This window comes from Corvus moneduloides, chromosome 8 (assembly GCF_009650955.1).
Source record: "Corvus moneduloides isolate bCorMon1 chromosome 8, bCorMon1.pri, whole genome shotgun sequence".
In the NCBI taxonomy this organism is placed as follows: Eukaryota; Metazoa; Chordata; class Aves; order Passeriformes; family Corvidae; genus Corvus; species Corvus moneduloides.
Window position 1 is genome coordinate 16541338 of NC_045483.1, and position 27840 is coordinate 16569177.

General features: G+C 39.3%; 3 protein-coding genes across 7 annotated transcripts in view; 1 reads left to right on the forward strand and 2 right to left on the reverse strand.

The window, feature by feature from the left end:
- The window catches only part of PLCE1 (phospholipase C epsilon 1), a 149800-nt gene extending 140644 nt beyond the window's left edge, over window positions 1-9156 (forward strand). For all 4 annotated transcript variants that reach the window (XM_032115739.1, XM_032115738.1, XM_032115740.1 and 1 more), the window contains 5 exons: window positions 483-692; window positions 2475-2636; window positions 2795-3013; window positions 3752-3963; window positions 5172-9156. In XM_032115739.1, coding sequence (XP_031971630.1) covers window positions 483-692; window positions 2475-2636; window positions 2795-3013; window positions 3752-3931 — 771 coding nt within the window. In that variant the 3' untranslated portion in view covers window positions 3932-3963; window positions 5172-9156. The remainder of the gene's footprint in view (window positions 1-482; window positions 693-2474; window positions 2637-2794; window positions 3014-3751; window positions 3964-5171) is intronic.
- Window positions 9157-9841: 685 nt separating this feature from the next.
- NOC3L (NOC3 like DNA replication regulator) lies at window positions 9842-26009 on the reverse strand. Its single transcript, XM_032115743.1, has 21 exons — window positions 25955-26009; window positions 24470-24677; window positions 23983-24109; window positions 22406-22563; window positions 22233-22289; window positions 21117-21247; window positions 20516-20677; window positions 19681-19774; window positions 19304-19479; window positions 18963-19091; window positions 18370-18501; window positions 17920-18000; window positions 17279-17379; window positions 16739-16811; window positions 16603-16666; window positions 16444-16515; window positions 15289-15470; window positions 14926-15054; window positions 14224-14321; window positions 12331-12415; window positions 9842-10619 (listed from the first exon to the last, which is right to left on the reverse strand). Exons 1-21 carry the CDS (start codon window positions 25961-25963, stop codon window positions 10488-10490), a joined length of 2400 nt encoding a protein of 799 aa, XP_031971634.1. The 5' UTR covers window positions 25964-26009; the 3' UTR covers window positions 9842-10487.
- A 125-nt stretch (window positions 26010-26134) lies between these two features.
- TBC1D12 (TBC1 domain family member 12) overlaps window positions 26135-27840 on the reverse strand; it is a 41791-nt gene continuing 40085 nt past the window's right edge. For both annotated transcript variants that reach the window (XM_032116170.1, XM_032116169.1), the window contains one exon: window positions 26135-27815. In XM_032116170.1, the coding sequence (XP_031972061.1) occupies window positions 27747-27815 (69 nt within the window). In that variant the 3' untranslated portion in view covers window positions 26135-27746. The remainder of the gene's footprint in view (window positions 27816-27840) is intronic.

Here is a 27840-nt window from a genome sequence, read left to right on the forward strand (position 1 = left end):
TGCAGATGAGAAGAACAATCTCTCTAGTTGATGGGGGCAGTGGGTTCTCCTTACAACAAGGGCAAACATTCCTGCACAATTCTTTGAACTGAAGCACTGTAGGAAGAGAGAGTAAAAGTTAGAGGGCTAAGTTCATGAGTAGAAAAACCAGTTAACTCAGCAGGGATTGTTATTCTAGCAGTGGGAAAAGACTGTACTGTCCTGGGATTATGAATAAATTTTCTGGCCAGCCAAAAAGGACCGAAATAAGCTTAAATAGTACTGCCTTGTCTGGAATAGTTGAACTGCTTGGCTGGGCTAAAGAGAACAGGACATTACCCCGGAGTGAAATATCTGAATAATAAATAGCACATCAGAAATCCTGCCTGCACTGTCAGAATAGTTACTGATTCTTAAAGCTTCCTTATTCATTCTCATTTATAACTACTAATTATGCAGTGTTTATATTTAGCATTCTAATTGTTGTGTGTTGTCTGTCTTAGCTCTTGGCTACCATAAAAGGCACCAAGTCATGCGCTGCAGACTATTTTCTGATGGAAGAGAAGAGTTTTATATCTAAAGAAAAGAGTGAATGCAGGAAACCACCATTCCAGAGAGTGATTGGTCCTGAAGAAGGGTTAGTGCAGCTTTTGAACAGTTGGTTCCCAGAAGAAGGATATGTTGGAAGAATTATCTTTAAAACCCGAGAGGAAGTAAGTCTGTTTTAGATAAATTATTATTTATAAAGGTAGCTAAAAATAGCTCTTAGGACCAGGAAACAAAAGCGTGTGCAGTATTTATTTCACTACTTGGTAAGTAATGTCAATGTTGTGTACATTATTTAAAAACAAACTTAACTCTTGAGTGAGCAACCACAGCTGGACTTTATACACCTATGTGACACCAACTGGACCTCCCTCAGCTCTAGTAGCAGCTGTGTGGTGTTTATTCATTATGGCTCAGTCACCAGCTCAGTGCCTCTGTTTTGAGTGACAGTTCTAATTTAATGCAAATCTAGATTATGCCATCATTGGAAATTAATATAAAGATAATAGTTAATACCAAAGGATCATAGATAACAGAACTCCAGACAACCACCATCAATTTAGATGGCAGCAACTTCTTATCTGTCTAGAAAGATTAGAAATAATTTTAATATTAAAGGATAAGTCTAAAAGCCTCAAAGGATGATTAAATTACCAATGATAGCCTAAAATAATGAAATAGGTGATTTCTTTTAATTTAAAGGTGGAACATGACTTCAATTTAAACTATGAGCAAAGCATCTACAGCTTAAAATATGCTAGTGCCCAGGCTTGTGAGACAGAGACAAAAAAAGCAGGAGAAAGACACTTAATGATCCCATTTTCAGAGGCACTTTCTTTGGTCAGTTCAGCAAATAAAAATGCTTGCTTAGTACACAGATTTTACATACATAAATTACAGAGGTCCTCTAGTATACTTTAAACTGAAAAAAATGTATTTTTGCTTATTTTGACAGAACTTTTGATACAGCTTCAAATTTTGACAAATTGCTTTTATATTACGCAAGTCCACATTTTGGTTTCCTTTACATCTAATAATTGGAGCAAAAATGACAAGGTGGAAATTTGTTTATGGAAACAGTAGCCTGCTGAATTCCACTGACTGCAGCACTGCCTCTGTCAGTGTACACTGCCACACAGTCCTGCCAAGCCCCATTCCTTCAGAAAACGGGTTAAAATCTGTCTTAGCACACGTGACAATTATGCTGTAGTTCTGTCCTGTGATGTACCTCAAAGCATTATCCATAATTTTGAGCCTTTCTGCAGACAGCAGCACCTCAGATCCTGGAGCTGGCAATGAAGCTGCAAATCTGACTGGAAAACAAGGAGCAGGTCCAGTGGCAGGGTGCAATACACAGCACATATTTACCCCTTATGAATCCCAGCCGTGTTCCAAGGCGTTGGACAGGAATGCACTCCCTGAGAGAAGGCTCAGGGAGGAATTCTGTCTAAAGTCTGCAGTAGTCATTGAAGAGGGAGAGAGAAACAAGTAGCCTTCCTCTTGTTCCACATCACAGGAAAATGTTCACTCAGATTCTGGCTCTCTAAATTCTTTTGGCTTTAGTGCAGGGACAGGAAAGAAAATAACCCTTTCCACCATCTCCCATTGTACTGGCACCATTACATGACAAAATATCATTTTGTACACATAAGGAAAGGATTTAAGGGACCATTTTTGTGAAATATGGTGCTATGCAAACATCTCCATTCCTCACCTACTATGAAAGGTATTTCAGATACTGATTTTAGAAAATACGGGTATTTACTAGCATTATTATTATTTTTTATTAGCAATAGTGGCTTGTTAAAACTCTCTGATAATGTATTTAATGAAATGGAGCTGAGGCAACTGCACAGTCTCCAATTTCCACGTGGTAAAAACCTTTTGTGACCACCAGCTATTAGTTACCTCTCTGAAGTAAATGAATTTGTCTCTCATTTTCTCTGTAGAATTTAAATGAGAGAAACGTCTTTCAAGAAGCAAAGGAAGAAGCAGCCATCAGCTCTGAGGATGACAGTTTCTTTGTTCAGGTACATGATGTCTCCCCAGAGCAACCACGCACCGTGATCAAAGCTCCACGCCTCAGCACGGCTCAGGATGTCATACAGCAGGTAAGGGCACGTGCCCACCTTAACATGTGGGGTGGAAGTTGGTTTCAAACAAGCCAACGTGGGGTTTGTTCTCAGCACTAGCTGAGGAATCAGTTTACCAACCTGAATCTGATGGAGTGCCTTCTTTTTTGGTGGTTTTTTTTTCTGCTTTTAAACAGACTCTCTGCAAAGCCAAATACTCCTACAGCATTTTGAGTAATCCAAACCCAAGTGATTATGTGCTCTTGGAAGAGGTGACAAAAGAACCAGCAAATAAAAAGTCTTCAACATCTAAACCATCTCAGAGGATTCTCTCTGATCAAGAGTGTGTGTTTCAGGCCCAAAGCAAGTGGAAGGGAGCAGGAAAATTTATCCTTAAGCTCAAAGAACAGGTTCAGGTAAAAGATGCAATACTTTGCTGTAGGTGTTATAGGTGGTGTGTGATTCAGCTTAATGGGAACCTGCTTTCGGTGGGAGGGAGACATGACTGGCATGAGGGCAGGTGGGCAGGACAGACTGACAGACTACAGCAAAAAGCAGATTCCTCTTTTCTCTGACCCCCTCTTACTTTTTCCTTTGCAAAACTGTATCAGTTACACTCAGCAACACAATTCCCTCACAGCCTGCAATCCAGGACAGCCTTTGTCTGCTACCAGCTTTCTGTTTCTCAAAACCTTCTGGCTGAGCATGTTCTCCATCATAATAAAGGACCATTCAAATGGGCAGAACTTATAAGTTACTGGAATAAGGTCCCCTTTATTCCTGCCCAGTGAAAAAGTTGTTCTGTTGCTTTGTATCAGGCTTTAAAAAATGGCAGGAATGAAGTACGTGTCTACTGGGAGAAGGAGCTGTGTTCTTCTTTCCAGCAGACACCACCAATGCACAGCCGCTGTTGCTTTAAAGTAACTGTATTATAAACACAGATTACCAAATTTGCTAAACATATTTTAACAATGCGTAATTTTAAATTAATTTATTCAGAACAATCAGAAGGATGTGCCTGGATGAAAGCACAGCCATACTGAATTCCTAAAGGGAGGCCTGCTTAGCAATATGTTAGGTGTTTTCATATTCTTTTGGTATTTCATAGTGAACAAGTAGCTGTTAAACCACCTCTATGATCTTAATTCTTCCAGGCAGCACGAGATGACAAGAGAAAAGGCATCTCCTTCACCAGTGAACTGAAGAAGTTGACCAAGTCGAGTAAGCAGTACCGGGGCTTCGTGTCGCCCTCGCTGCAGGTGCTGTCGGACAGTCCCCAGGGCAGGGACGAGAGAGCCGCGTGCGTCCTGGCCTTCAGTGACATCATGGAGTAGTGCTGGCTGCTGCCTCGGCAAGGCCTGCCCAGGTACGAGACACCAGCTCGAGCACTGAGCAGGCATTCACAGAGCATTCCTGTCTCCAAGCTGTAGCTGATTAAACCAAGTGAGACACAAGCACTGGCAGAATGATCCATAAAAGCCTCATAGACTGGTGTGCACAGGCACAATGACATCAGGAAGGTCTCCAATCCTTTATTATGGAATTTGCTCCAGTGAATCAGAATGGTGGAGTTCCATCCACTTTCTCTGTCCATTTAATCCAAAATGTTGCATCCTGGTTGATTTTGCAGTATGCATTTTTATCTACAATTGTGCTTAATTAGTGAAGTTCTGTTACTCTTTTGCTCTGAGCCATGGCAAATGGAAGTGAGCAGTAGAGCTTTTACTATTTTTTGTTACATCCAGATAATAAAATCATCAGGACTGGTTATCTCTTTTTTAGCTAGAACAAGTTTATAGTGTTAATTTCTGTCTGTGGACATCTTGCCAGAACTGTTTACACATTTACACTTATCCTTTCTGTATCTCTTCAATTTTTTCCATCTTGCTTGACTTCAAACAACTGAAATACACAACAAAGACTGTCCCATTTATATGGAGACACTAAGTGCCACTTGCCCAGCCATGTACACTAACCAGACACTTGCACAGTGCTACTACGGCACTGCGACAGCAGCTGGGAAGTTGCAGCTCATTATAAATGAAGAAATCTTTTTCAGTGTTGATAATCCCACCTCACATACAGCCAATTTAAGATTATATTTTTTTTTCTGTATACATCTAATTATTAAAGCATTATTTGACATGCACTGTAATGCTGCTGCTAAGCCATTAAATTACCAGAATTCAAGCACCGTTTTCATTTGCAAGGTATTTCAAATAGGAAGGGATGAATTTGATACCTTATTTCTAGGCTGCTATAAACCCCCTAATGCATTAAAACAATCTGAATTCAAGGAAAGCAAAGCAAATTACAGGAAGATCACAGTCACTTTCCTTCTTCTGCATTTGGTTGGTTTTTTGTTTTGTTGGGGTTTTGGTTTGGTTTGGGGTTTTTTTGTAAGTTGGTTGGTTGGTTGGCTGGTTTCTGGGGTTTCTTTTTGTTTGGGGTTTTTGGGGGTATTTTGGGTTTTTTTGTTTGTTTTTTTGGTTTGTTTTTGTTTTGCTTTGTTTTTTTTTCTTTTTTAATTGTGAAACTCAAACCTGGAATTTACATCACTGAATCCTTCTGCAGTGCCTTTGAAGAATCCTGCTGTGGACTGGTCAGCAATTGTGTGCCCTGTGCTACAGATGCTTAATCCAGGCAATGCTGCTGGATTAACATCCAGAATCTGGGAATCCTAAATGGGATACTGTGGATTGGAAAGATGCCTGTCAGCTCTTGGAAGATTCTTCTCTTCCTGTATCTTTGCATCTGCAGACTCTCCATAGGCGGATGGAGAAGTTTTCTTGGACTGTATGTTGTAAACAAACACGTGTCATCACCCTCCCCTTTTTAAACAAAAGATAATTTTAGCTCATTGCCTCTAAAGAATCTGAAGGCAGAGAACCAGAGTGTTCTTTTATGTGTATTATATTAAAATAACGCACTTTTACCTGAAGATCATTGTTAAACACTGTGTTAAGTGATTGTAAAGAGATTTAAATATACTGTAACTTCCTTCATATGTCTGCTTTAACTTTGGTGAATATACACAAAACACTCGAAATTATTTATGGTTTATCTACATTAACAAAATAATGTACAATAGCTGAATACACCTTACTGGTAGTGAGACTTTGACAAGGAACAACATTTCCTTCTTATAAATTTTAGTTTTCCAGGCTTGTGTTTAAAGAAAGAATATTTATTATCATGTTCCAAAGTACATGCCATTGTATAGTATATTTATCATATACTACTTTTTAGAAAATGCAAACTTTTTATCTTTCTCTGGATTTAGAGGAAAAAAATGTTTGAATGTTTCTGGTTGTTTCTTTTCAGCACAAGGTGTTTAATATCCAGTACTGACCAAATCCAAAATAATGCATTGATAAGTGTGATTAATGTTTCAATATTTTGAATTCAAACCACATTTTTGCATATAGCCAGGAACTGTCTTTTTACTTGTCTGTTAAACCCAGAGAGTATAAAGAACTTTACACTATAACTCTTGACAATTCTGTTTACATAGAAACACTGTTGTGAAGTTTTATGTGTGCTGAATTCATCTTTTGTTATCTAAGTTAGTTGTGGTAATCTCTTTTTTTTTCCCTCCATGGGAGTTACTGATGTGTTTAGTTATTTAAAACAATCCATTACAGGGGCACAAATTGAACAGCTGCTGCAATCAGCCATCCCTTTGATCTCCCACAAGAAATGTGTCTGTGGGGAACAAATTGCTCCGTACATGTTCTGTTTCAGTACAGCAAACCCTAAACAGAGGAACGAAGTTACAGGCAGTAGTCTCATGACAGCTAATGGCCCCCCATGAATAAGAAAATGAACTAAAAGAAAGCAAAGTTATTAACTGGCATATAAACAGATAGAATCTGCATTCTGTCACCAGAAGCGATGAAGTCTTTCTCTATACACTACAGAAAATGCCTATAAAGTAGCCATTACCAAAGCAAAAAAGTGCCCTCTTGAGGTCACTTCCAGCTTTCAGAAAAAATAACCACAGACATACAAAAAAGTCTGATTCCTGAGTGGCAGTTCCTCACTGAGTCCATGCACTTCCCACTGCTCATCTTTCACAAAAGTAAAGTTTTGAACTTATGTACCAAAACAGCATTTTGCAAATCAGCAACATGACCCAGCTAAGTCCCCAACCAGCTCAGCATTTCCAACAGTAGCAGCTGCTGTGAGAGATGTGTGCTCCCTCCCTGCCCTGCCCAAGGAAAGACTGATCCCAAGTAAAGTGTTAAAAGTGACAACTTACCCATAGTTTTATAGGCATAGTTTGTTTTGGAATACTTTGGAATTACTGGGAAATACTTACATCAACCTGCTGCACAATTCAACTAATGCAATCATTTTTTTTTAATGTTAGCTTCATTTTCTCTGTTATTTTAACACAATAGCAGTTTGGTATCATTGACAATTTTTCCCTTTTGGTGTTTTTATGGCATTTTAGAAACAACTCTTAATTTCCTGTAGTTTGCCCTTATCTGTTTAGCTTTTTTTTTTTTTGGTGGTGGTGGTGTGGTTTTTTGGGTTTTGGGGGGGGGGGGGGGGGGGGGGGGGGGTTAATCTCTAGCAGCTCTGAAAATTCTAAACATCACCTGTAGTGTCACAGTAGGCTGGAGGATACCCTTGCTAATTAATTGGATTCAATGTTGGTCTTATGTCCATGTTGTCATCCACTAGTGCTTTTCTGTCACCCAGATATAAAAGCAAAAAAACCAATCATGGGAAGTCAAAGGGGACATCAGTAGTCATGTCACATTGTGTACCACAGGCCTAACACCAGCCTGAAGTCTGGTGGCCATTTAAAGTCAGCAGTTTTGTACTATTTCTGCTAACACAATTTTTCTAGCTGTGGGAATAGCTTATTACTACAAGTATCTTCATCAAGCACAATTAAAACCTCCTTTTACTGCTGTTTATCACAGTGAAAGAAAACAGCAAAATATTTGGCTTTTTATTTAAAAAACCCTAACTGTAGATATATAGACAGCTGGAACTGTGTAAGGCTAATTAACCTGTGCCGGGATTTTTAACTTAAGTATTGGTAAATACCCAGGTAAACTTGTCTCGGTGAAACATGATACACTTTGGGGTGAATTTGGAAAAGAATTGCAGTGCCCTTCCTTTTGCTGGTTCCAAGTAGTGGAAATACACCACCACTTGAAGCATTAAACAGCAAGGGGGGGTTGTTAACTTTTGTGAAAGCCCAGTTAAAGGGCTTTCATGTGCTAAGTTATTATGCTAATAGGAAAGTTTATTCTGTTTAGCCACGGATTTTATTGCTGCAGGAATCTCTCCACACATTCCTATGACAAAACTGACAAAAAATCTTTGTCCTTTTCCATGCTTTTGGCTGAGTATGGACATCAATTAGGAAAATACATTCATTTTTACATTACAAACTATTTACAGGAAGCAGCTTCCAGGATAAAGTTTGAAAGAAAGGAATGTGAATAATCAACATCTTCCAGAAACAGGCAGTCTCCGAGCAGTAGCAGGCCTTGCACTGCACACTTTACAGGTGGAAATCTCTTGCTTCTCATGCTCCATTGCCTATTGGCAAAACCACAGAAGTATTTTATTCTGTACTATTTAAAAACTGCTACTTTTCTACCAATTTCCTACCCTTTCCCTGTGCAGCACGTGCTGCTCGCAGTGGTGTGCCTCTATGGGCCAGAAGCTGGGCAGTCGCAGTTCCTGTGTGCGTGCAGAGCTGCTCCACATGTAGGAACTGGAGCACTCCAGGAGCTGCTTCCTCTACCGCCCAAAGGGCTTCCTGTTTCTATCTTACTGACCCCAGATTAGAGCAGTCAGAACACTACAAAATACTATCTCAGTTTTAATTTTTTTAAGCCTAGTGACTTTTTTCTCGCTACAAATATTACTAGGTGAGGTGTCTGAATAGCCACTTTTAGAAAGGTGTCTGCTTCTAGGATTCACAGGCTTTCAAGAATTAAACATCTAAACACAGCAATATCCAAATATTTCAAGAACACTTTCTCTTACATTCATAGTTTATTTTCAAAAGGAGAAGACCTTGCTGGTAGCTTTACAGGCTAAATCTGCAGCTTCTGAAACTCAACTGTCTGTTCTGCTCTTCAAATGCTTCAATTAACATCTGGTTTTTAATCACTGTCTGTTACTATTCCACTATAAAACTCAGTTTACTTTTAGGGTAGCCCACTAAATGTACCAATGGTGGCAATTTTTCCTATCTGTGATAAATATTTTGTAACTTAAAATAGTGATAGACATTTGGCAGAGTTAGCAAATTAAACACAAAAATAGACAGCAGTAAATAGATTTTGCTCCAGTAGATGTATAGGCTCTTTCAGAATTTGTACAGTTGTCTTCCTCTGTCTCTTCAAGCATGTCAAAATATTCTGACAATGCAACATCACTACGTGCCAGTCTTTATATGTTTGGAAACTATGTAAAATGAACGATTTTAAAAGTGACTTTTCCACCTGGACTGTTTTCTCTTTGCTGACTTGAAGAATAAACTTGTATTTGTATATGTTGTAAAAAAATAAATGGTTTAAGATGTTGACTCTTTGCTTTTGCCTTCCTGAACTGACAGTGGTGTTGACAAAAGGCCCCCTTGGAATTTTGCAGAATTTAAATCACATCTGTATTTGCAAACACTTAACAACTAAAGAACTACTCAAAAACTATGGGAATGACAGCCCAAGCAGACAGAAACACATGTATAACCACCAGGATTGTGTATGCAGTTTTGCAGTCTACATAGTGAAATAGGTATTTTCTAATCCCTTAATACACCATTGTCTGTTCTAAAAATGTTTGTAAATTTATGTTTAATTATTTGGAAGTTGGTGAACCAGTGTGATTAATATTAAAAACGTGTATTAAAAGAGAAATAAATTGCAAAACTATCAAAGAACCATAAATCAGGATAAAGGACTAAATACCCTAGAGAAAAAAAGATATTTTTTGACTTACAGGAAAGCTTTGCAAAACTTACACAGGTACCATTATCACATCTTAGATTAGGCACTACAGACATGGATTAGCTGTCAGCCAGCTACATTCCACTGTACAGTGGAATTCACATAGAGACAGTACTCACCTTTAAATTATTTCATATATTTCACCTGCTCTTCGCAAAGCCAACGTGCAGCTGAAAATGGATTCGAAAACAATCAGACAATAAATAATATTTGGGGAATGTGGAGAGAATTACCTACATAAAAAAACCTCAAAACATTCTTACCTTGTATTTGTCCAGTATTCTTGACAGCAATGCTTTATTCAAGTCACTGCAGTAGAGCATTCAATCACAATGACAGTATAGAACTGAAATTCAATATTCTTAATTTGCTAATACCAAGATTCATCAGAGGGAAAAAAAACACCAAATGCAAAATCATTTCAAGATGAGACAAATGGTTAGAAGTCATCAGAAGAAAAACAGGAAAAACGCAATACATTTTCCAAATGTCTAGGTAACTTAGACATCAAAAAGTCAATATTATGTTAACATTTTCAAAATATTTATTAAGTTATCAACACAACCCAGTGAGTTCCCAGAAACACATATGTCTGTATTCTGTTATAAAAATTAGAAAAATACATAAGCAAAAATACAATTATGCATGGTTGAAACAATTCTTAAATTATGTGGGTTTGTTTTTAAAATACTGACACGACAGTTCATTGTGATGCCCCAGCCCCCTGAACATGGGCCTGGTGGTTAGGGGCACAGGCTTGTAGCTGTGTGAAAAACTGCTGGTACATTTTTGTGTGTTTCTGTATTCACACAAAAGCCTACTTTTATTCCTTTTATGATGAGTGGTGATTTCTTTCAGCCAATCTTTCTCCGTAATTAAGAAGCCAAGTGAACTTGATTGATAGGTACATTTATGCCAAGGATGATTCCTTCAAGTGCTTAGCAAAATCCAAGGGTTTGTGAGCAACAGTCTGACTGACATGTTGTTGAAGCTGTTTGTTTAGTTCTTCATCTACAAATGAATTCATTTGTGAGAAGGTATCCTGAAAAATACAAAATATTAGTTGTATTACTAAGCAAGGCCATGTTTTCCATGCCTACCTTAGATTAGCAGTCTTGTTTCTCTCCCGTGGTCCCGGTCATCTGGACCAGACTGGAACTGGCAGCTCACTCCTCCCTGGCCTGCAGTAAATTTCCCTTGGCTGCACGCAAGCACTGTCAAGCAGTCCTTCCTAAGCTCATGGGTTTGGTGAGGGTTTTCTGCTTTCTGGTAAGCTGGGCCTTAAAAGATTACCTACTACACACAGCCATGGCTTCCAGCTCTGGGGGGTTCACACACTGCCTCCTGTTCAACGCACCTTATAAATACAAATCAAGCACAGTTTGGTGAGAGCACACCTTTATCAATCAAGCGTCTCTGACCAAAAGGCCACTGAAAGCAACAATGCTCACAGCACAGGTTGTGAGTCAGAGAGGAATCCCCTGGCCCTTCTGCCTCCAGCCACACCTGGAGCCTTGCATTTTCCTGGTGCTCAGATGAGGAATGATTGTCATGCACATGATTTAAACTTCCCTGTGAAAGTCTTAAAATTCCCAGAGTCAAGTACTTTGTGCACTCACAGAGAAATGAGAGCCTCTCTTTAGTGGTGCACAGGGCTCCAAGTCAGAGCTTCTGTCAAGAGCAGGGAGATGCTGACTGGCAGCCTGGCACACAGAGCACACGCAGGACAGAGTGTGGAAAGCTTAGATACTGCCAAAATTTGTTAAATGAGCCAAACAACCATAGAACAGGCAAGACCCCAAGGTAATTTTCCCAGTTAGGTCCATTATAGCCATCTATGGACACTTTGTTATCTTCCTGTTCCATTGTTCCTGCTACCTAAAAGAGCTTGTGCATTTTCTTATTCAACCTAAATTTCTCTCCCATCTGCTGTTCTCAGCCTTGCTCTGTCAGAGCCGCTCGTGTAACTCCCTAGCAGGACACACACATCAAGAAGTCATTATAAAACAACTGAATAGGTTAAGTACAAACACATTTTCAGAAGCTGCTTCTCTAAAATGGAAAGAAAAATTGTGCTTTCAAGGCTTCAACTGACATTACTGAGTTACAAAGTGGAGCACTGACAATGTTAATAGGTTATATTGTTTACATTAGAAAGAAGGAAAATTATCACTTTTTAAAGGACACACCACTCACTGGGCATTTAATGGAGGCTGGCATCTGGAACACATCCAGTGCTGAGGATATAAACACACTTTCCCCATTTCTCCTCTTTTTACATTAACTCTTCGTTCCCCTCAAATTTCCACTTAGTGACACTAACAGGGATCAGTATCCTTCGACACACTGAATCAAATGCTCTGGAAATCCAGCTGTCTTGGCAACTACCCACCCTGGGGAAAGAGCTGGCTTTTTATTATTGCTTTTTGAACAAACATTAGTTCATCATTACAGAAAAGAGCCAAGAAATCTGCACTGAACCACTGCACAGTGCAAAATAACAGCTACCGTATTAGTCTTGCTATGTTAACTGATGCTGTGGGAGGTAGGACTATTTATACAGCTATTTTTTCCTTCCTTATACTCAGTCCTATCTTATGCCAGTTAAAAAAATATACTTGATGCAAAAAGTACAGAAACCAGAAGCCAAACTCAGTGTGCCAACGTCCGGGCACTGCATAGTGAGCTAGAAGATACAGGTTACATTGGTGTGTCACATAGTTAGAAAAGGATACAGAGAGATGAGACAGTACCTTTCTTCTAGGTGTTACTGATGCAACAGGAGGATTAAATGTCATTCCCTTCATACAGTATGTCTCAAAAAGTTCTGTAGCAGACCTACAGTAAATAAACAGTGAAAGAAAAATGGCATTAGATAAATACAACTTCAGCTGATCTATCACCACTCCAAGAGCAACTTCTCACACTCTCCCCACTCTCCCCCCTCCACCACACTTTAGGAGAACTCCTCAGAGTAATGAGCATCACCTGGAAAAGATCAGAAGCCAAGGGCTGGGAAACAATGTGAGTCAAAGTAAGTAAAATGTGTCTAAATACTCAGCTGGGGGAGACAAGAAAACTGTTCTGTTGTCTTCCCAGAGCTCTGCTCTGTGCGTATTTGAAAAAGGGGAGGAGGAAAAAGGCAGGTAAAGATTATGTAGCTGACACAATCTGCCAGAATTTCCAACAGTTCCTTACCAAAGGGTTTTATGAAAAAGCATCCATGGGAGAACAGGGAAGACCATCACAGAAAAGAACTGGTTAAAAGACAAGAAACAGAGGACAGGAGTCTATGGTCAGTTTTTGCAACAGCAGGAAGAAACTGGATTTCCACAAGGTCTTTTCCAGGACCTGTGCTTTCCAACATGCTCAAAAAAGAGCTGGAGAAGACCAAGTTATTTGTAGTAGTAAGAATGAGCTACTGGGTGGAGAACTGCAGACAGACTCTATGAGATGATCAGAAAAATGGCAAATGAAATTTAGTGTTGGAAAAAGCAATTCCGCATAAAAACAGTATGCTCTGAGCTGACCACTATCACTTAAACAAAAAAATCTTCTTGTTAGGACAGATACTTTTATGGGATTGTGACTTTAGTGCTGTTTGGAGTTGAAAAGAAACAGCAAACACAATAGAAATTAGTTACATCAGTGTATAAATCCACAGATCACCCACATCTCAAATACTGCAAGCAAGTCTCCAATTTAATCTTGAAATGCTTAAATTGGTGTAAGTACAGGAACATGCAATAAAGTTGATGGAAAATACGGAACAGTTCCTGTCTGAGCTGGATCCCTCCATCCAGGAGAGACAGTAGATGGAGGTATGTTATGATTGAGGTCTGCCAAGTCCTATGAGGCACAGAAAGAGTGTGATGGAGCAGACTGTTCACTTCAGCTCCCAGAGCAAGAACCAGAGGATGTTAAATTAAGCAAACTGGCACAAGGTTCAAAACAAAAGAAAGCAGATCTTACCATAAGAAGCTGTGAACTCATAGAACCCTTTCCAAACAACGCTGCATTTGCAACATGTGTGCTCTGATTCAAGGAACATGGAACTGTTTTGGAAAGAACTCCATGAAGAGAGAGGCACTAACAGAAAATGTTATCAGGTTCAGGAAATCCACCAAGCTGAAACCTGTCAGAGGCCAGGACACTGCTCAGAGCATGTCTTACGTGTATGCCCTGGTTTTACTTTTCACAAGGCACCTGCTGCCAGCCACTGCCAAAGATAGGATGCTGAATTAGATCTTCGTCTGAGCCTGGATGGCTGTTCTCATGTTTTAACCTGCTACAGACCTTACACTGCAACTTGGGTTCTAGTTTCCACTGGACAGCCCCAGTTCAGTGATCCTGATCCATATTCAGATCAGGGCTGCTGCTGAAGATATTTTGCTCCCGGGGGAAGAAAACACACTGCACTTTGAGATGTTTACCCTTGTCACAGCCTGGCAACAAGTCTCAAAAGGGAAAAAAAAAAAGAAAAAGGCAGCCAACATTCTGTACTGGCAGAAGAACAAAGAGAGTTTGAAGATCAGAGTCCTTAATTTCATAGATAATTATTTTTAGGAATTCCTTTAATATAGTATAAGCAACTGCTTCCTTTCAGGGCCTATTTTGAAAAAAATAAGAACTCTTTGATAACTCACCTTTGGGTCATATCAAGTGGAAGAGCTCCTGAGCCTTCAGTTGGAGCTCCAGCAATAAGGTGAGATGCAAATTTCTGCACTGTTGGATGATAATGTCTCTGAAAGAAAGAAAGAAAGAAGGCACTAGACAGACAGTAAGGGATAATGTATTTATCTATAGATTCTCATATTTATTTCCATTTCTGTAAGATGGAAGGTCCTTTAGTTTAGAAACTGAGCACCTCAAAATCAGTCAGTTTGTGGGATTGAGTAAGAACACCCAGTCATGCATTTATTCACTCATATCGTGCTGTGAGCATGATTCTCCATAGCTACATATCTAACTCCTACTCCCAGAAAACAGGGAGAAAGGGCAGAGGAAGCCCTCTCCAAACCCTGACTGGAATGACAGATCAAGGTGTCAGTTCCTCCTGGAACAAGGGCTGGACTGTAACTGAACTTAACAGATTTAAAAAAGGAATCTAATAAGGCAACCTGCAGTAGACCCAGTGTGGTATTATCATAGGGGATGTGTAACATCTCCTTTTGAGCTCATCCTTCCATACCACTGTGTTGGTCTTCCACTCTGTTGGAATAGGCTCATGTCAGCCAAGACTTGACAGATAAGGCTGAAGACCTCTGTTCTCCATTTGTGTAAAGCACCTAAACACTGAGCAGCTATTTACTGCTGTTACTTCCCAAATCCCTGAGTTACTCATGAACCTGCAGTAGATGCAGCTCCCACAGGGCTGTGTTCTGGGCGTTGCAATGCTCTGGTTCCTCTAATTCTGGGAGATAAACTCCACTGCCTTGAGATTCATTGTCTAGCAAGAGGTCCATCTTTGGGAATGTCTACAATACAAAAAAAACCAGAAACTGAGTTGTTTATATTACACACCCAATTATAACATGGCTAAGTCAGTTTCAGGATTCATTCCACATTATTCAGTCTCAGCAGCATTTAAGGATACTCTGTTTTCATATTCTAGTTAAAGATGCTTTAAAAAGTTTTGCATAAAATCAATTTATCAAAAAATTCAATAACCTTTAGCCAGTAAGCTAAACATTTCAACAAGTAAAACTTACTTGCATGAATATCCTGTTTGTTGCCAAGATCCCAACACTGGAATTTGGAAGTACATGAAGAGCAAGGATGGAAAGTCGCTTTAGGAAAGCAAGAGCTCGCTGCTGAGACACTTGCTTTCTCCTCTTGGCAAACATGACATCCAGGCACTGCAGCACAATCTCAATGTCCTCGTTGGTGCCACCTCAAAAGCAGAATTTCATAGAGAGTAAATAACCACATCATGGACATACAGCTGGATAATCTGCTACAGGCTGGGCACTGGAAACTGAGAACAGCATGAAAGCTGTGAGGCTCAGACACTTCTGTGATTCAGACATTAAGCATCCACCCTTTTTTGATCAAAATAGTCCAGCTTTGAACAAAAAAAATGTACCATTGTTTCTGTGCTCCTTTCTAAGAAAAGACTTGTTCCATCAAAAATGTCTAAACATGAAACACAGCTACTATTTCAATCCTAAATGCACTCATTGTATCGTTTTCTATAAACTATTAAACAGCGCAAAGATTTAGTCTTTTACCCATCCAGATCTGCAGAATGTTTATTCTTAATCTTTTAATTCTTAGTGAATTCACATTTCTGAAGTTAATTAAAATTATGTTAATTTCAAATTTTATAAATCTCTTTTTTCATCAATTATTCAACTTCTCATAATTACTGGAAAATTTAGATTAGAAAATTAAAATGTCATAATTACAAAAATCAGAAATATATACTAGAAAATCTTAGCAAACAGAATCTAAATTTAATTTTTTTAAAATTATATTGGAAAAATTGGGTATTTTTTTCTTTATTGGAGAAAGAATTAGAGAAAAAAGACAAGAATTTTTAAAATACCCCTGAAAGAAGTAATTATAAGGATTTAAAAAAATTTAAACTGAGGACAGGATAAATGCTTATCCAAGATCACATACTTGGCATTTCCTACTGAAATTACACAATTAGAACCATGTATTGCAATAATACTTCAAGTATTTGTATTGCAGTAATGCAGTGTGCAACCCGAGAAAAAAAGTAGCTTAAACCAGACAATAATCTTTTCAGAAATCAGGTATTTTTAAAAAAGTGTAGTTTATTAATGCTACATAAAGGCTTTGATAGCAAAGAAACAGAATAAACATCTAGGTGAACAGTGAAAATAAGACTCTGGAATTACCTGCATGTAGGCTGAACAGCGTCTTGTAAAGATGTGTGTAAAATTTCATCGGATCAATGTTAAGAACATCACCTATTAACATAATCCCAAATAAACACATTTACTCCATTTATTTAAATGGCAATACTAAACAAAAGTTTGATTTTAAAAATCTCTTACCTTGACCAGAGAGTATATGAAAAGCACTGAGAATGCAGTGAAGACTCTCACGGTAGCTTAAATCCTAAGAATACAAAACTGATTAAGTAACCAAAAGAAACTAATTTTAAGAAAACTATTATAAAACTCAACTTACCCCAGATGCAATAAGAGAATGAAGGACAATCAATAGGTCATCAAAAAATTCCACATTTATGAGATGAGCAAACCTTGAATCAAAGAGATTTTCATTTTTAAACTATAGACACTATCTGAAAATTCACTTCAAAGTGTTCTGAATTGCCAAGACACACATCTTAAAAGCAGGCTAAATCAAATGCTGAACATTTATTTACTGTCTTCACAGGAAAGCACAATTCAGCCCCGAAATGCTAATCATGGCTTTTCTAGAGCATTAACAACATGCTTGTGTCCTTCAGCAATTAATCAGACAAAATAATGGAATCACATCATCCTCTGTGGCATTTGCACCGCATCAATTCTATCACGGAAAATTTCAAATCACATTGAAATGCCTTTGGAAACAGCTGAAAACTTCAGCAGAGAAATAAAAGAATTTCAACTTATTTGCCAGGGACTATCTTTTCTCACTGCTTAAATCCCTTTCAGAGACAAAAATTTCTTTAGTGCTTTATGTCTTTTCCAATACACACAAGAGAAGGCAGTCAGTTCTTACTTTGCAAGACCTTCTAGCACAGCTGGCAAAAGTGGAGACTTCTGAGCTTTCTTCAAGATCCTGAAGTAAGTTACAAATACAATATTCAAGGTCTCTGTGTGCTAAAGGAAAGAAAACAAAATTAAATACTTTATCATGTAAAATAGACATTTCCACTTCACTTAAACTCAATTGAAATGCTTCTCTCTGTCCAAACCTGCACTCAGGCCTTCCAAACCAGTCCTGGCACTGCCCTCTCTGCTCTTCTTGTGCTGAAAAGCTCAAGTCCTCACGTGCCCTCCTGCCCATGACTCTCACCTGACTACAGCCACACTCCTCCTTTGCCTAAAGGCCACTCCGAGAGGCTGTAACACCCACTACATAGTGTCCTATGGAGTAGGGCACCTGGAGGACATTTGCTAATGGATTCAATACCTTTTTGAGCAGAGAGCAGAAGGGAATAGAAATGGCTGTTGGCCTTCCTGGGTAAACTGAGAGTGGTTTACTGAAATCTCTGTAACAGGCAAAGCATTTGTTAGCTGACAGCATGATTTAAAGATGTGGAATGCTGACAGGTTGGGATGAAGGGAAGACACTTAGTTATAAAAGGGTTAGAAGCTGCCATTCTGCAAAAATAGGGAAATAATCTCTCAATTACTTACCAACTTCAGTTTCTTTTCTTTACTTTCTGATGCTTCTGCTTCCAGGAGTTCTCGTTCCAGTTTCTCTTCAGCTTTCTTCCACTGAAAATATACAGTTGATTTTAAGACAACAGATCAAATGTTTCCAACCAGTCTGGATACCCAGGTTGCAAAGATACCCAGAGAACAAATTTTCCACACTTGGTGAGTTGCTTAAGTCACCCTGTGATTCTACAGGATAAACCCCCCTATCACAAACAACCAGTCAAAAGCATTATCAACACAGGAAAGAGGAAAAAAATAGGAAGATAATTAAATTCCCTGTAGGACCTCATAAATTTTCAAATATAATGTAAAATCTGATGACTGATGCTGAGAGTTAACAATGGCAACAGCAGATGTGCAATCATTGCTGGAAAAAATTGCTACATAAAGTAACAGAAGTAGAGCATGAGAAACCACATGTCATACCTTTCTTTGCATTCTGGAAAGATTTTTTCTTTTCTCTTTGTAAGTCATGAACTTTTTCTTAGGTGCAATGTCTTCGGAATCTTTTTGTAATTCTACTTCCTTAATTCTTAAGTGAAGAAATACTTTTAACACCTATTGTAAAATAAAATAAATACAATGAAAGGTGATCTACAACCTCATAGGAACAAAAGGTAAGACATCTTGAATTCCATTCCAGCTAGTGGGCTTTGCTGGTCAAAGGTTCTTCTGTTTATTCCCCTCCCATTCCTTCATACCTGTATCTCTTAATCCCTGTTCCCAGTTCCTTCCCCAGCACTGTCCATTTCTATCCATTCCTCCATTTGCCTCTCACTTCAAGTCTTCCTGCCTGACTTAACCCATATCTCTGGCAGGATCTGATCTTTACCTCCTCCTTCCCTTGTCCCATACCTCTCTTTAACTCTCTGGCTCAGCATAATCCTGAACTGTCTGTGGTCTGACAGAGTGAGGAAATTCTGCTTGTCTGTAGCCAGCAGCTGCAGTAACTTTAACGTTTGGATTTTTTTAAACTTTTGACTGAAGAATATTGTGATGCACAACAGAAAGACTCTTACCTCAGGTCTGACATCGTAATTTCTACCCCTCACAAGGCCAGAAATGACCTTAACTACACCAAGAGAAGCATAGCCCAACTTGTCCTGTTTAAAGAGCTTCTTAACTGCCTCAACACACAATTCAGAAATCTGAAAAGCAAAACACATAAATTGTGCTGTAAAGCCAAGTCCACAACAACAGCTACTAACAGATGACACTCATGGTATTTACTAATTACAAAGTGCACACAGCCTTTAAAATAGTGAAAAGATCCAGCCACAAGATCTGGATATTGTGGAATAAGGCTCAGAAAGAATTATTTTTCATGCAAAACAAGAACTCTAATCAGAAAATCACTTACCATTTTTGATGGATCATTCATGAGTGGAACAATGAGAACAATAATGTTATTGTGGAAGTTGAAGTGGGGTAGGGCCACAAGCAGCTCACACAGACACTTCACTGCTACCTCTGCTAGACCTTTATATGCCTTTAATGAGATGACATTGCTTTTCTTCAACTTCCTTTGCTTCCAATCTGCACAAAATGTTATTTTTAGTGATTACTGTTCAGAGATAATGAGCTTGTAAATATTTAAATTTTCAGTGATTGCAGGCATTCTCCTGCATACTTCATGCAAGTGCTATCTCGAAGACAGAAGGTAGCATACATTCAGAGGAGGGAAACCGCTGCAAACAATCTTGCCTTTACTAAAAAAATGGGAAGTGTTGACTGTACCTTTAATTGTTTGTTCCAGATTTTCCAAATAAAATTTATACTGGCTTACAAGACCTTCTTCAAATTCTCTCAGTTTCTGAGTTTCTTTTTTAACCTTTAAACATAACAGAAATGAGATTTTATTTGGAGAGCTAAATACTGAAATTAGCCAGTGGTGAACAAAAAAGAAGTTTTAAACCAAGTATCAGATATCTAGGTAGCTTTTTTTTCTAGCCAGACATTCCTAGAAATGTATTAAAAAATATATACTTCTGCATTTTTCTACAGATGTCTTCAGAGGGCCTTTTCCAACTAGGCCTATTTCATTTATAGAGCTTGAAGTAACATTATCAACTTGATGTTATTTTAAAACCGTGACTCTAAACTGCACTAAACCTATACTCAACCTTCTAAATAATTGGTTAAAAACAAGCTCCAGAAAACAAGTTGCTCTGCATTTTTTTCGCAAATTGGTGAACACATTTCAAAGAAATCCATGCCAGTTAGGTGAAAATATTGCATCATTTGCTTTCTTTCTAATGCTCTTCAGCACAGGACCTTATTCCAAGGTCTATGAGGAAAGTCACCCAGGTGTGGTATACTACTTTCAGACGCTACTTCTTCCCTCCATTACCACCTGCATGTCACCAACTTATTGAAGGAATAATTAAAGGTTCAAGACAAAAACCTCTGCTCCTGAAAGCATCATAGCTTCAGAGCTTCCACAAGTATTTGTGTATTTGTCCCCTTTGCTCAAAACCATAAATTCATATTAAACAAATCAGTATTAGTACTTGGCATAGCTGAAAAAACTCTTAACTACTCACATACACTATAAATAGACTTGATATTTCACCTTGGTAGCCTTTTCTGCTTCGGTCAGAGGCCGAATTTTGTATGAAGGCGCAACATCTTTGAATATCTCCATCAAAGACACCATGACCAGCTTCCGAACAATCACAGCCACATTAGGATCCTGTTCCATCAGCATGGCCCGCAGCTCCTTCAACTTCTTAATCTGATTGAAGAAAATAGGCAGACATCAGATGAAGATCAACTGCAAACCAAGGGACAAGCACAATGTACGTTAACTCAGCAGTTACTCAGAATCTACTGCATGAAGAGCCATGAAATGGAGATATCCCAACGAAATTTTAATCTCAGGAATGTTCAAAATATCCTGCTATTCCAAACTTGCACATATTTATAGAAAATTATTAGTATATCTTGAAACATTGAGAACTATCAGATACAACCCCGAAATGAGAGGTTACATGGGGGTCATGCTTAAGGAACAAAGTAGCTTGTACAGAAAATAACAGAAGTGATACAACACTGACCTTTTCCTTGTTCTACCCACATGTTCTTGTGCTTTTGCTACTGTTTGCTCACTTCATATCTTTACTTCTTGACTTAGTGCACAACATAGACGCACATGGTTAAGTAAATGTACCTACATTGCTGTCTGGCTCTGAGAGAATGGCAGATGCTAAGGCAGCTATGTGCATCTTCCTCTCCTGCAGCTTTTTTCTCCTTTCAGCAGCCATTTCCTCAGGAGTGAGAATAGGCAGGGGTTCCTCATTAAAGTCTGGCACAGATGTGAGAGTTAAAAAAGAGGGGAAGTCACTCAACAAATACCATGTTGCAGATACTGCATTTCAGAAGGGTACCCTGGTAAGCCCACACAGGAGTAACACAAGAAGTTCCACAGTCAAAGAAGCTTTAAGAATGACTTTGCTAGAGCTCATATTAACCCACAGATTAATTTTTGCTCCACTTCAAAATCTTTTGCTTGCAAAAAGAAGTGGACTAAATGATTTTGAATCTGCCCATGGTGCTCTCTGAGTACAGTGGGAACATATAAACTCAGCATATTACTCCAACCATGCCAAAAAACTGCAGCACTCTGCAATTTGTACCAAATTATTCACCATTCACTTTTTCTTTTAAAAATCCAATTGTTTTGTTTGTGTTTTCTGAATATTATTTTGCTACAAGTATCTCCTTCCTCAACCTCAGATTATATTTAGACAGTAAGGACCCAGAAGTAGCAACGACTCTTGAAAATTACTATTAACTCGATAGCCAATTGCAAATCAAAATCTCAGTTTTCTGGTATTGATGTTTTAAGTAAAAATTTCAAAGACAAAGACAGACACTTAAAGCCTACAAAAGTCTGTCCTGAACTGCATTTCAAAATGATCTCAGAGTAATCAAAATAGAACCATGCAGACATTCTTTATGTAAGACCAATATCTTCCTTCTTACTAGCAAAGATGATACAAGGATAAAAGGAACTTCATGCAAGCATCACTTCCAAGTGAAAAATCAGAATGATTTTGAAGAAAGAGAATCTGAAGCCAGCCATTCCTGAGATTCTAACAAGTAAGAATGCAAGCTTTGATTAATGGTCATGCTTTGGTGGCAACATGGTCGTGAACATATTCAAAAACATCCTGAACAAATACACTTCAATTACAAACTTCCTTGGGAAACAGCAAAGTACTACTCAGGTACGTCAGTGATTTGGAAAAAAAAAAAACCAACAAAAAGCAAACACAATGTTTTATTACCTTCTGCTTCCTCCATATCTTCTGTGTCCTCTTCTTCATCATGTGCAACATTGAGAACTGCAAAAATAGAGTTTCTAGTGTCAAGCACATAATCAACACTGTGAAATTTTAAAAGAATAAATTATATACTTCTTGGCTACTATACTATACCATTTCCAGAATCTGTGTCTTACCTGGCTTTTCCACAGCTTGAGGAATAATGCCAGTCTTATCTTTGATGGGGAGCAGATGGATGAGCTCTTTTTCTGGCTCTGTTTGCAAACGTCTTGGCACCTTCTCATATTTCTCAATCACACTTTCATGTTTTCGTTTTTTGATGTGAACAGGTTCACTGAAAAATACGAGGCAAACTAAATGAACTGGCCATGTAATTAGACAAGAACCATGTATGACCAGCTGGATTAAGTGTCTGCCTCTCACCCAGGCCAGGGTGCTGTTTTACTTGTCCTTCCTTCCCTTCTGGGCTCCCCCACTCTGACTACTGGCAAAGCCTGTGTCACACCCCTCTCTGCAAGGACAACAGCAGTAACAGTGTGGCGTGTCACCCTTCCACAGGTATGCTCCTAAACAACATGTAAGTGTACAAGAAGGTAAGTAATTAGTCTGTGCTACTATGAATACACAGTCTGTAAGTGGTGTAATACCTGACAGGTTTTTAAGACAGATTATAGCTGACCAGAGTAAAGCAGATTGAAAAGACAAGCTCTCCAATTTAAGGGAACACCATGAAAGGAGCTAAAAGCCTGTAACAGTAAAACAGGTAAAAGAGCAACCACTTCCACTGTTTTCCTACCATTCTAAAAACATTCTAGTATAATGAATGTAAGACACACAGAACTACATTTTGCAATATGTCTCTAAATAAAACCACACAATAAATTTGGAGTTTTATAAGACTTTAAACTTATGTCACGCATAGTTAGTTTGGGGAAAGAGGAAGGTTTAAAATAAAATTCTAATTCAAGAACTTGCAGCGTGGCTACAAGAAACCGTGTAGTAGAATACAGCAAAACTGCAATTTTGGAAATAAAAAATCTACTACTTTCCTTTGAAACGAGACAAAATTATTAATTACTAAGCAGAATCAGCATTAACAAATTAAAACCACCCTACAGCAGCTAGGCATAGAGTCTTTTCACATCCATAAAAAAAAGCAAGCTAAGGTTTTCAAACAATCATGTAACCAGACAACTCTGTAGAAGTGTATTTGTAAAGACTATTCTACAACTAGGAGCACTGTCTTTCTACATTGTCACTTTGAACTCTACCCAATGCTTTGGTCCACAAAACTGGTAACAAACTTTTTGTATGAATGTTTTGGTGTTGCATGTGTTTACAGACATGGATTACACAACCCTTTTTATTTTTTTCCACCAATTTGCAGTGCAATATGTATAGTGGTCCATTGTCCAGGGAATGTCCCAAATACTCTATATAGAAAAAAAGACTGTTTACAGATTAAAGCACTTCTTTTCAGTTTGAGGGATGCTACTCACTTCACAGCCAGGGACCTCCCAGGAAGGAACACTGCAGAAACAGTATCCTGAAGGTCAGGCAGAACACCTGAATGTACTGATACACATCAATACATTAATACTGAAGTACTGACAGGCTGAGGAAACACTATACCGGAGCTGCAAAGAAACACCAGACTGAAAGAGACCTCCTGATAAATGCATGACTTTACGTATTAATTACATATTGACCACGCAAGGCTGAATTAGCATGAAAAGGAGACATCACAACTCACTTAGAAGAAAGATCTCTGGTTAAAAAGGATGCTTTTTGGGCCAAATCCTCCATTAATTTTAAGTCATCTTCATCCATCATGTCCAGTGGAAGAGCATCTTCTTCCTCTTTTTCTTCCCATTTTCCAGCTATTTTAGAAGAAGATGTTTACAGATTAAGATCCTATATGCATAGTCACTTTTGAGACCATTTTACACTTTACTTCAACCTGGAGCTCACTGACCTTTATGCATGTGGTTTTTGTTATCCCAGAAAACTGCCCCTTTAGTGTGACATCCAACAGTGATCAGTGCAAACACATTTCTACCATCTTTAACAGACAGTTCTAGGTACCAGAATGGCTACATTTTGTATTTTTCACAAGTCTCCCTCTCTTTCAACACAAACAGTAACTATCTGTATACAGAAAATGAAGTGTATTTTTCTCGAATTTTACAACAGGAAGCAGCAGGATATTCAGTAACACCCATACCTAAACAAACACTTACCAACTTGTTTTTTCTTGCATTCCTCCAATGGAAAAGGCTTTCTAGAAATAGCATCTCTGACAGCCTCCCTTAGCTTCTTTTGTTCTTTACGATACTTCTTAGCAGCACTCTTCTGCTTGTACTGTTTATTCTTTAATTTATTGTCAAGTTTTATCTGACTAGTTCTCAGTAACTTGCGAAAACTTGGAACTCGCTTTGTGTTTTTTCTCTAGAAAACAAACAGAAAACTACAAGTCACTGACATGTTAACAGCCTTTGTAAAATTTATTTCACTGTTTAAGATCTCTGAGTTTCTATTTCTATCAGGACCGAACAATACGTTTCTTGCTAACAGTATCATCAGTTAGCCTCAAATTTACACAACTGTGTTACATCTTTGAGAGGAGAGCACCATGACAAATGTACTACAGAAACATTCTCTGACAACTTTGTTATTAAACCCTATGTCCATCACTTTTAGATGCAAGGACACTCAAGATATGGTACACAGTTTGTTAGGGCACAATCTTTTGTGAGCTCCCAAGCACTTTGTTCTCTTTTCAGGGTGCTGCTGTTCCCCAGCACATGATAAGGTACCTCGGGGGACTTTAATGTCCAAGGCCACAGGCTCGGGCAAATGTCCTCCTGCAGCACACCTGCTCAGGCTGAGCTTTGGCTTCCTCCTCCCTTAAACTCCCCCTGCCCAGCAGCGGCAGGGACCCGGCGAGGCTGCCTGCTGCAAGGCTCACAACAGCAGCAGTACCAGAACAGGGTTACGGAGGCCAGAGCCGGGGGAGGCACGGTGGATATGAGAAACCGGGCTCAGGGAAAGCCCAGAGGCGCGGGTCAATATAGGCGGCCTGTGCCAAACCTGCAAAACACTCCCAAGAGTGCTCGGGATGGGAATGGACACAGAAGGGATCACCCAACAAGGGCCATGGGAAGGCAAAGGCTGTGCAGAGAAACTGGGCATCGAAGCGCTGGTAAGGGTGATGTGTCCCTTCACAAAGGGGACAAGTGGCTGGATCAGTGTGGGGTTTCTCGAATCCTTAGCTCAGTTGGTTGGAGCATGGTGCGAGTAACACCAAGATTGTGGGATCACTCCCTGAACGGGCCAGTCACTTAAGGGTTGGGCTCCATGATCCTTGCGGGCCCCTCCCAACTGAGAACAAAATCCTGTCAATCTTTGAGTCCGGAATTTGAGTCAGTTCAAGTTTAGCTTCCCTTTCTACATTGGGCTATCGGGAGAGCGCTGAAAGGCCAGCGTTCGCCTCGAGGTGAGAGACGAGCCTGCGCTTTGCCGGCTCACCACCGGTGCTCAGCCACAGCACCCGCACTGCTCTGCCGTTCCCGGAGCCCCGGCAGCACTGGCCGCTACCAGCCACGGCTCCCCCCCCCTCCCGCGCGTCCCCCCCGTGAGCCCCGGGCCCCGCTCCCCCTCCCGCCGGTCCCCCCCGTGAGCCCCGGGCCCCGCGCCGCCCGGCCCGCTCCCCTCACGGCCCCTACCGGCTTCATGGCGGCGGCCCGCGCGTGCTGCCCGCCGGCGGAAGCGCTCCCCGCGCGGCGCCGCGCGGCCACAGCGGCCCCTGGCGGCGGAGGCCGAGCGCGCCCTCGCTGACCGAGCGCTCCGCCACCGCCGCGGCCCGGCCCGCAGCGAACGGCACAGGAACGGAACGCAACAGCAGCGCGCATCTGCTTAAGTTTTATTTACACAGGAATTGTTACTAGTGGTCTTAAAGGAAGGCTTGATCCTTCTATTTACAGTTATATACAGATTTATAGTTGAAAAGTAAGAAAACTGTACAAGATAACACAAAAATATAAGACAAATCGGATCCAATTAAAGTAGTGAATACATAAGTTAAGAAAATCTGACATTTACATTTCAAATTGTAATGTTATGAGTAGCATATATGTAGTTTTTAAACCAGATAGCAATGCAAGTTACACCACACTAAATCTTTACCCCGATTATGCAGACTCTGCTTTTAAAACACCGGACAACTGGAAGCCTCCTGCACTTAAAAATACATAATGGTAATTTTTACTTGATTTCCAGAGGGACCAGTTACAAAAACCCACATGTAAGGAATTTATTTACATTAAATATTAGCAAAAAAATGGATCAAGAGAGTGCAAGTGTTCCTCACCTGCAGTGCTATCCATTTTAAATTTCTGTCCCCTACAACCACAGGTTGTTGTACAGCATCTTCAAGAACAGGAAATGTTTGAAAATATTTGCCGTGACACATACAGTATGACCTTATGTCTCACAGTTAAAAGATGTTAAAGAATTAAGTTATCACTAAACCAGATGCTTTTTGGATTTCAGTATTGCACACTAATAAAAAGACAGTTTCAAAAACAATTCTGTGTCTGCATTATTTCCAAGTGTTAAAAGTGGCTGCTTCTTTGAAAACACAAAAGCTGTAAATAGCCTTGTCATTTTCTAGTGTTCACCATTACATACAAGTATTTTTTAGTTGGAAATGGCTCAACAAAATAAAACTTCTGGTGACAAAACCCTTTCACAGAATACCTACTCCATTTACTTCACAACCAATACACCAAAACAAATGCTTAAACACCACTTGCTTTGAAAGCTGTACAGTGAAAATAGCAGCCCTGTTCTTACCACTGTTTAAAATTCATATTATTTTTGCTCTAGGTTTGGGCACAATACATCTATGGTTCCTGAGTTAATTACATTTGCCCAGACTGAAGAACAAAGCTGCAACTTAAAAAAAAACAACCAAACAAGTAAGTAAGACAATACCCCTTCCCAAATTTTAACCACCTTGCACATAAACATACCAAACCACCTTATTTGGTCCTCAATACTTGCAAATCGTTAATTGTGGAGGTAATGTTTGTACCAAAGCATTTCGTTTGGATAGCAGTTCAGGGGCCTTAAGATTTAGCAGTTCCCTCATCCCCTCCAAAAAGTGCCTTTGCGGTATTTGTAAAAACAGTTATGCCTCAAAAACTTTTTTTAAAGTACCAACAGAAGTTATTACAAATGTTTATTGCATTGAGCTGATTCTTTTAAAGTATTAAATATGAACTCCCCGCTTCTCAGTTTCATAGGTTTTAGTATTCTGTGTGAAATCAGATCTTCCCATGGCAAAAATTAATACTGGCAAAAGGGTGAAGATTTCATCAGTTCATTACTCCACTGAGAACTGTGTCTTTTTTCCATCTCATTTTCACATTTTCTATAGTGCTTTTTCCATACAGAAGTGATGTGAAGACTTCTTTGTCATCAAGTGGTTTTCCACATTTCCAATTGACCTCCACATTAGCTTTTCGGTGCTGGGCTATGGTTCTTGTCCCCTTCTTTGTTGTCCTTCATCAGTGAGGAAAAGACCTGAAAAAGTAAATTATTTGATGAA

What these genes read in the sequence shown, in the direction of transcription:
- NOC3L (XM_032115743.1), bottom strand. An exon ending in TCTCAGAGCCAGACAGCAAT is followed by an intron (nt 20,678 to 21,116) that starts GTAGGTACATTT and finishes TTCTTCAATCAG; the next exon opens with ATTAAGAAGTTGAAGGAGCT. An exon ending in TTTCCAGAATGCAAAGAAAG is followed by an intron (nt 18,001 to 18,369) that starts GTATGACATGTG and finishes GTATATTTTCAG; the next exon opens with TGGAAGAAAGCTGAAGAGAA.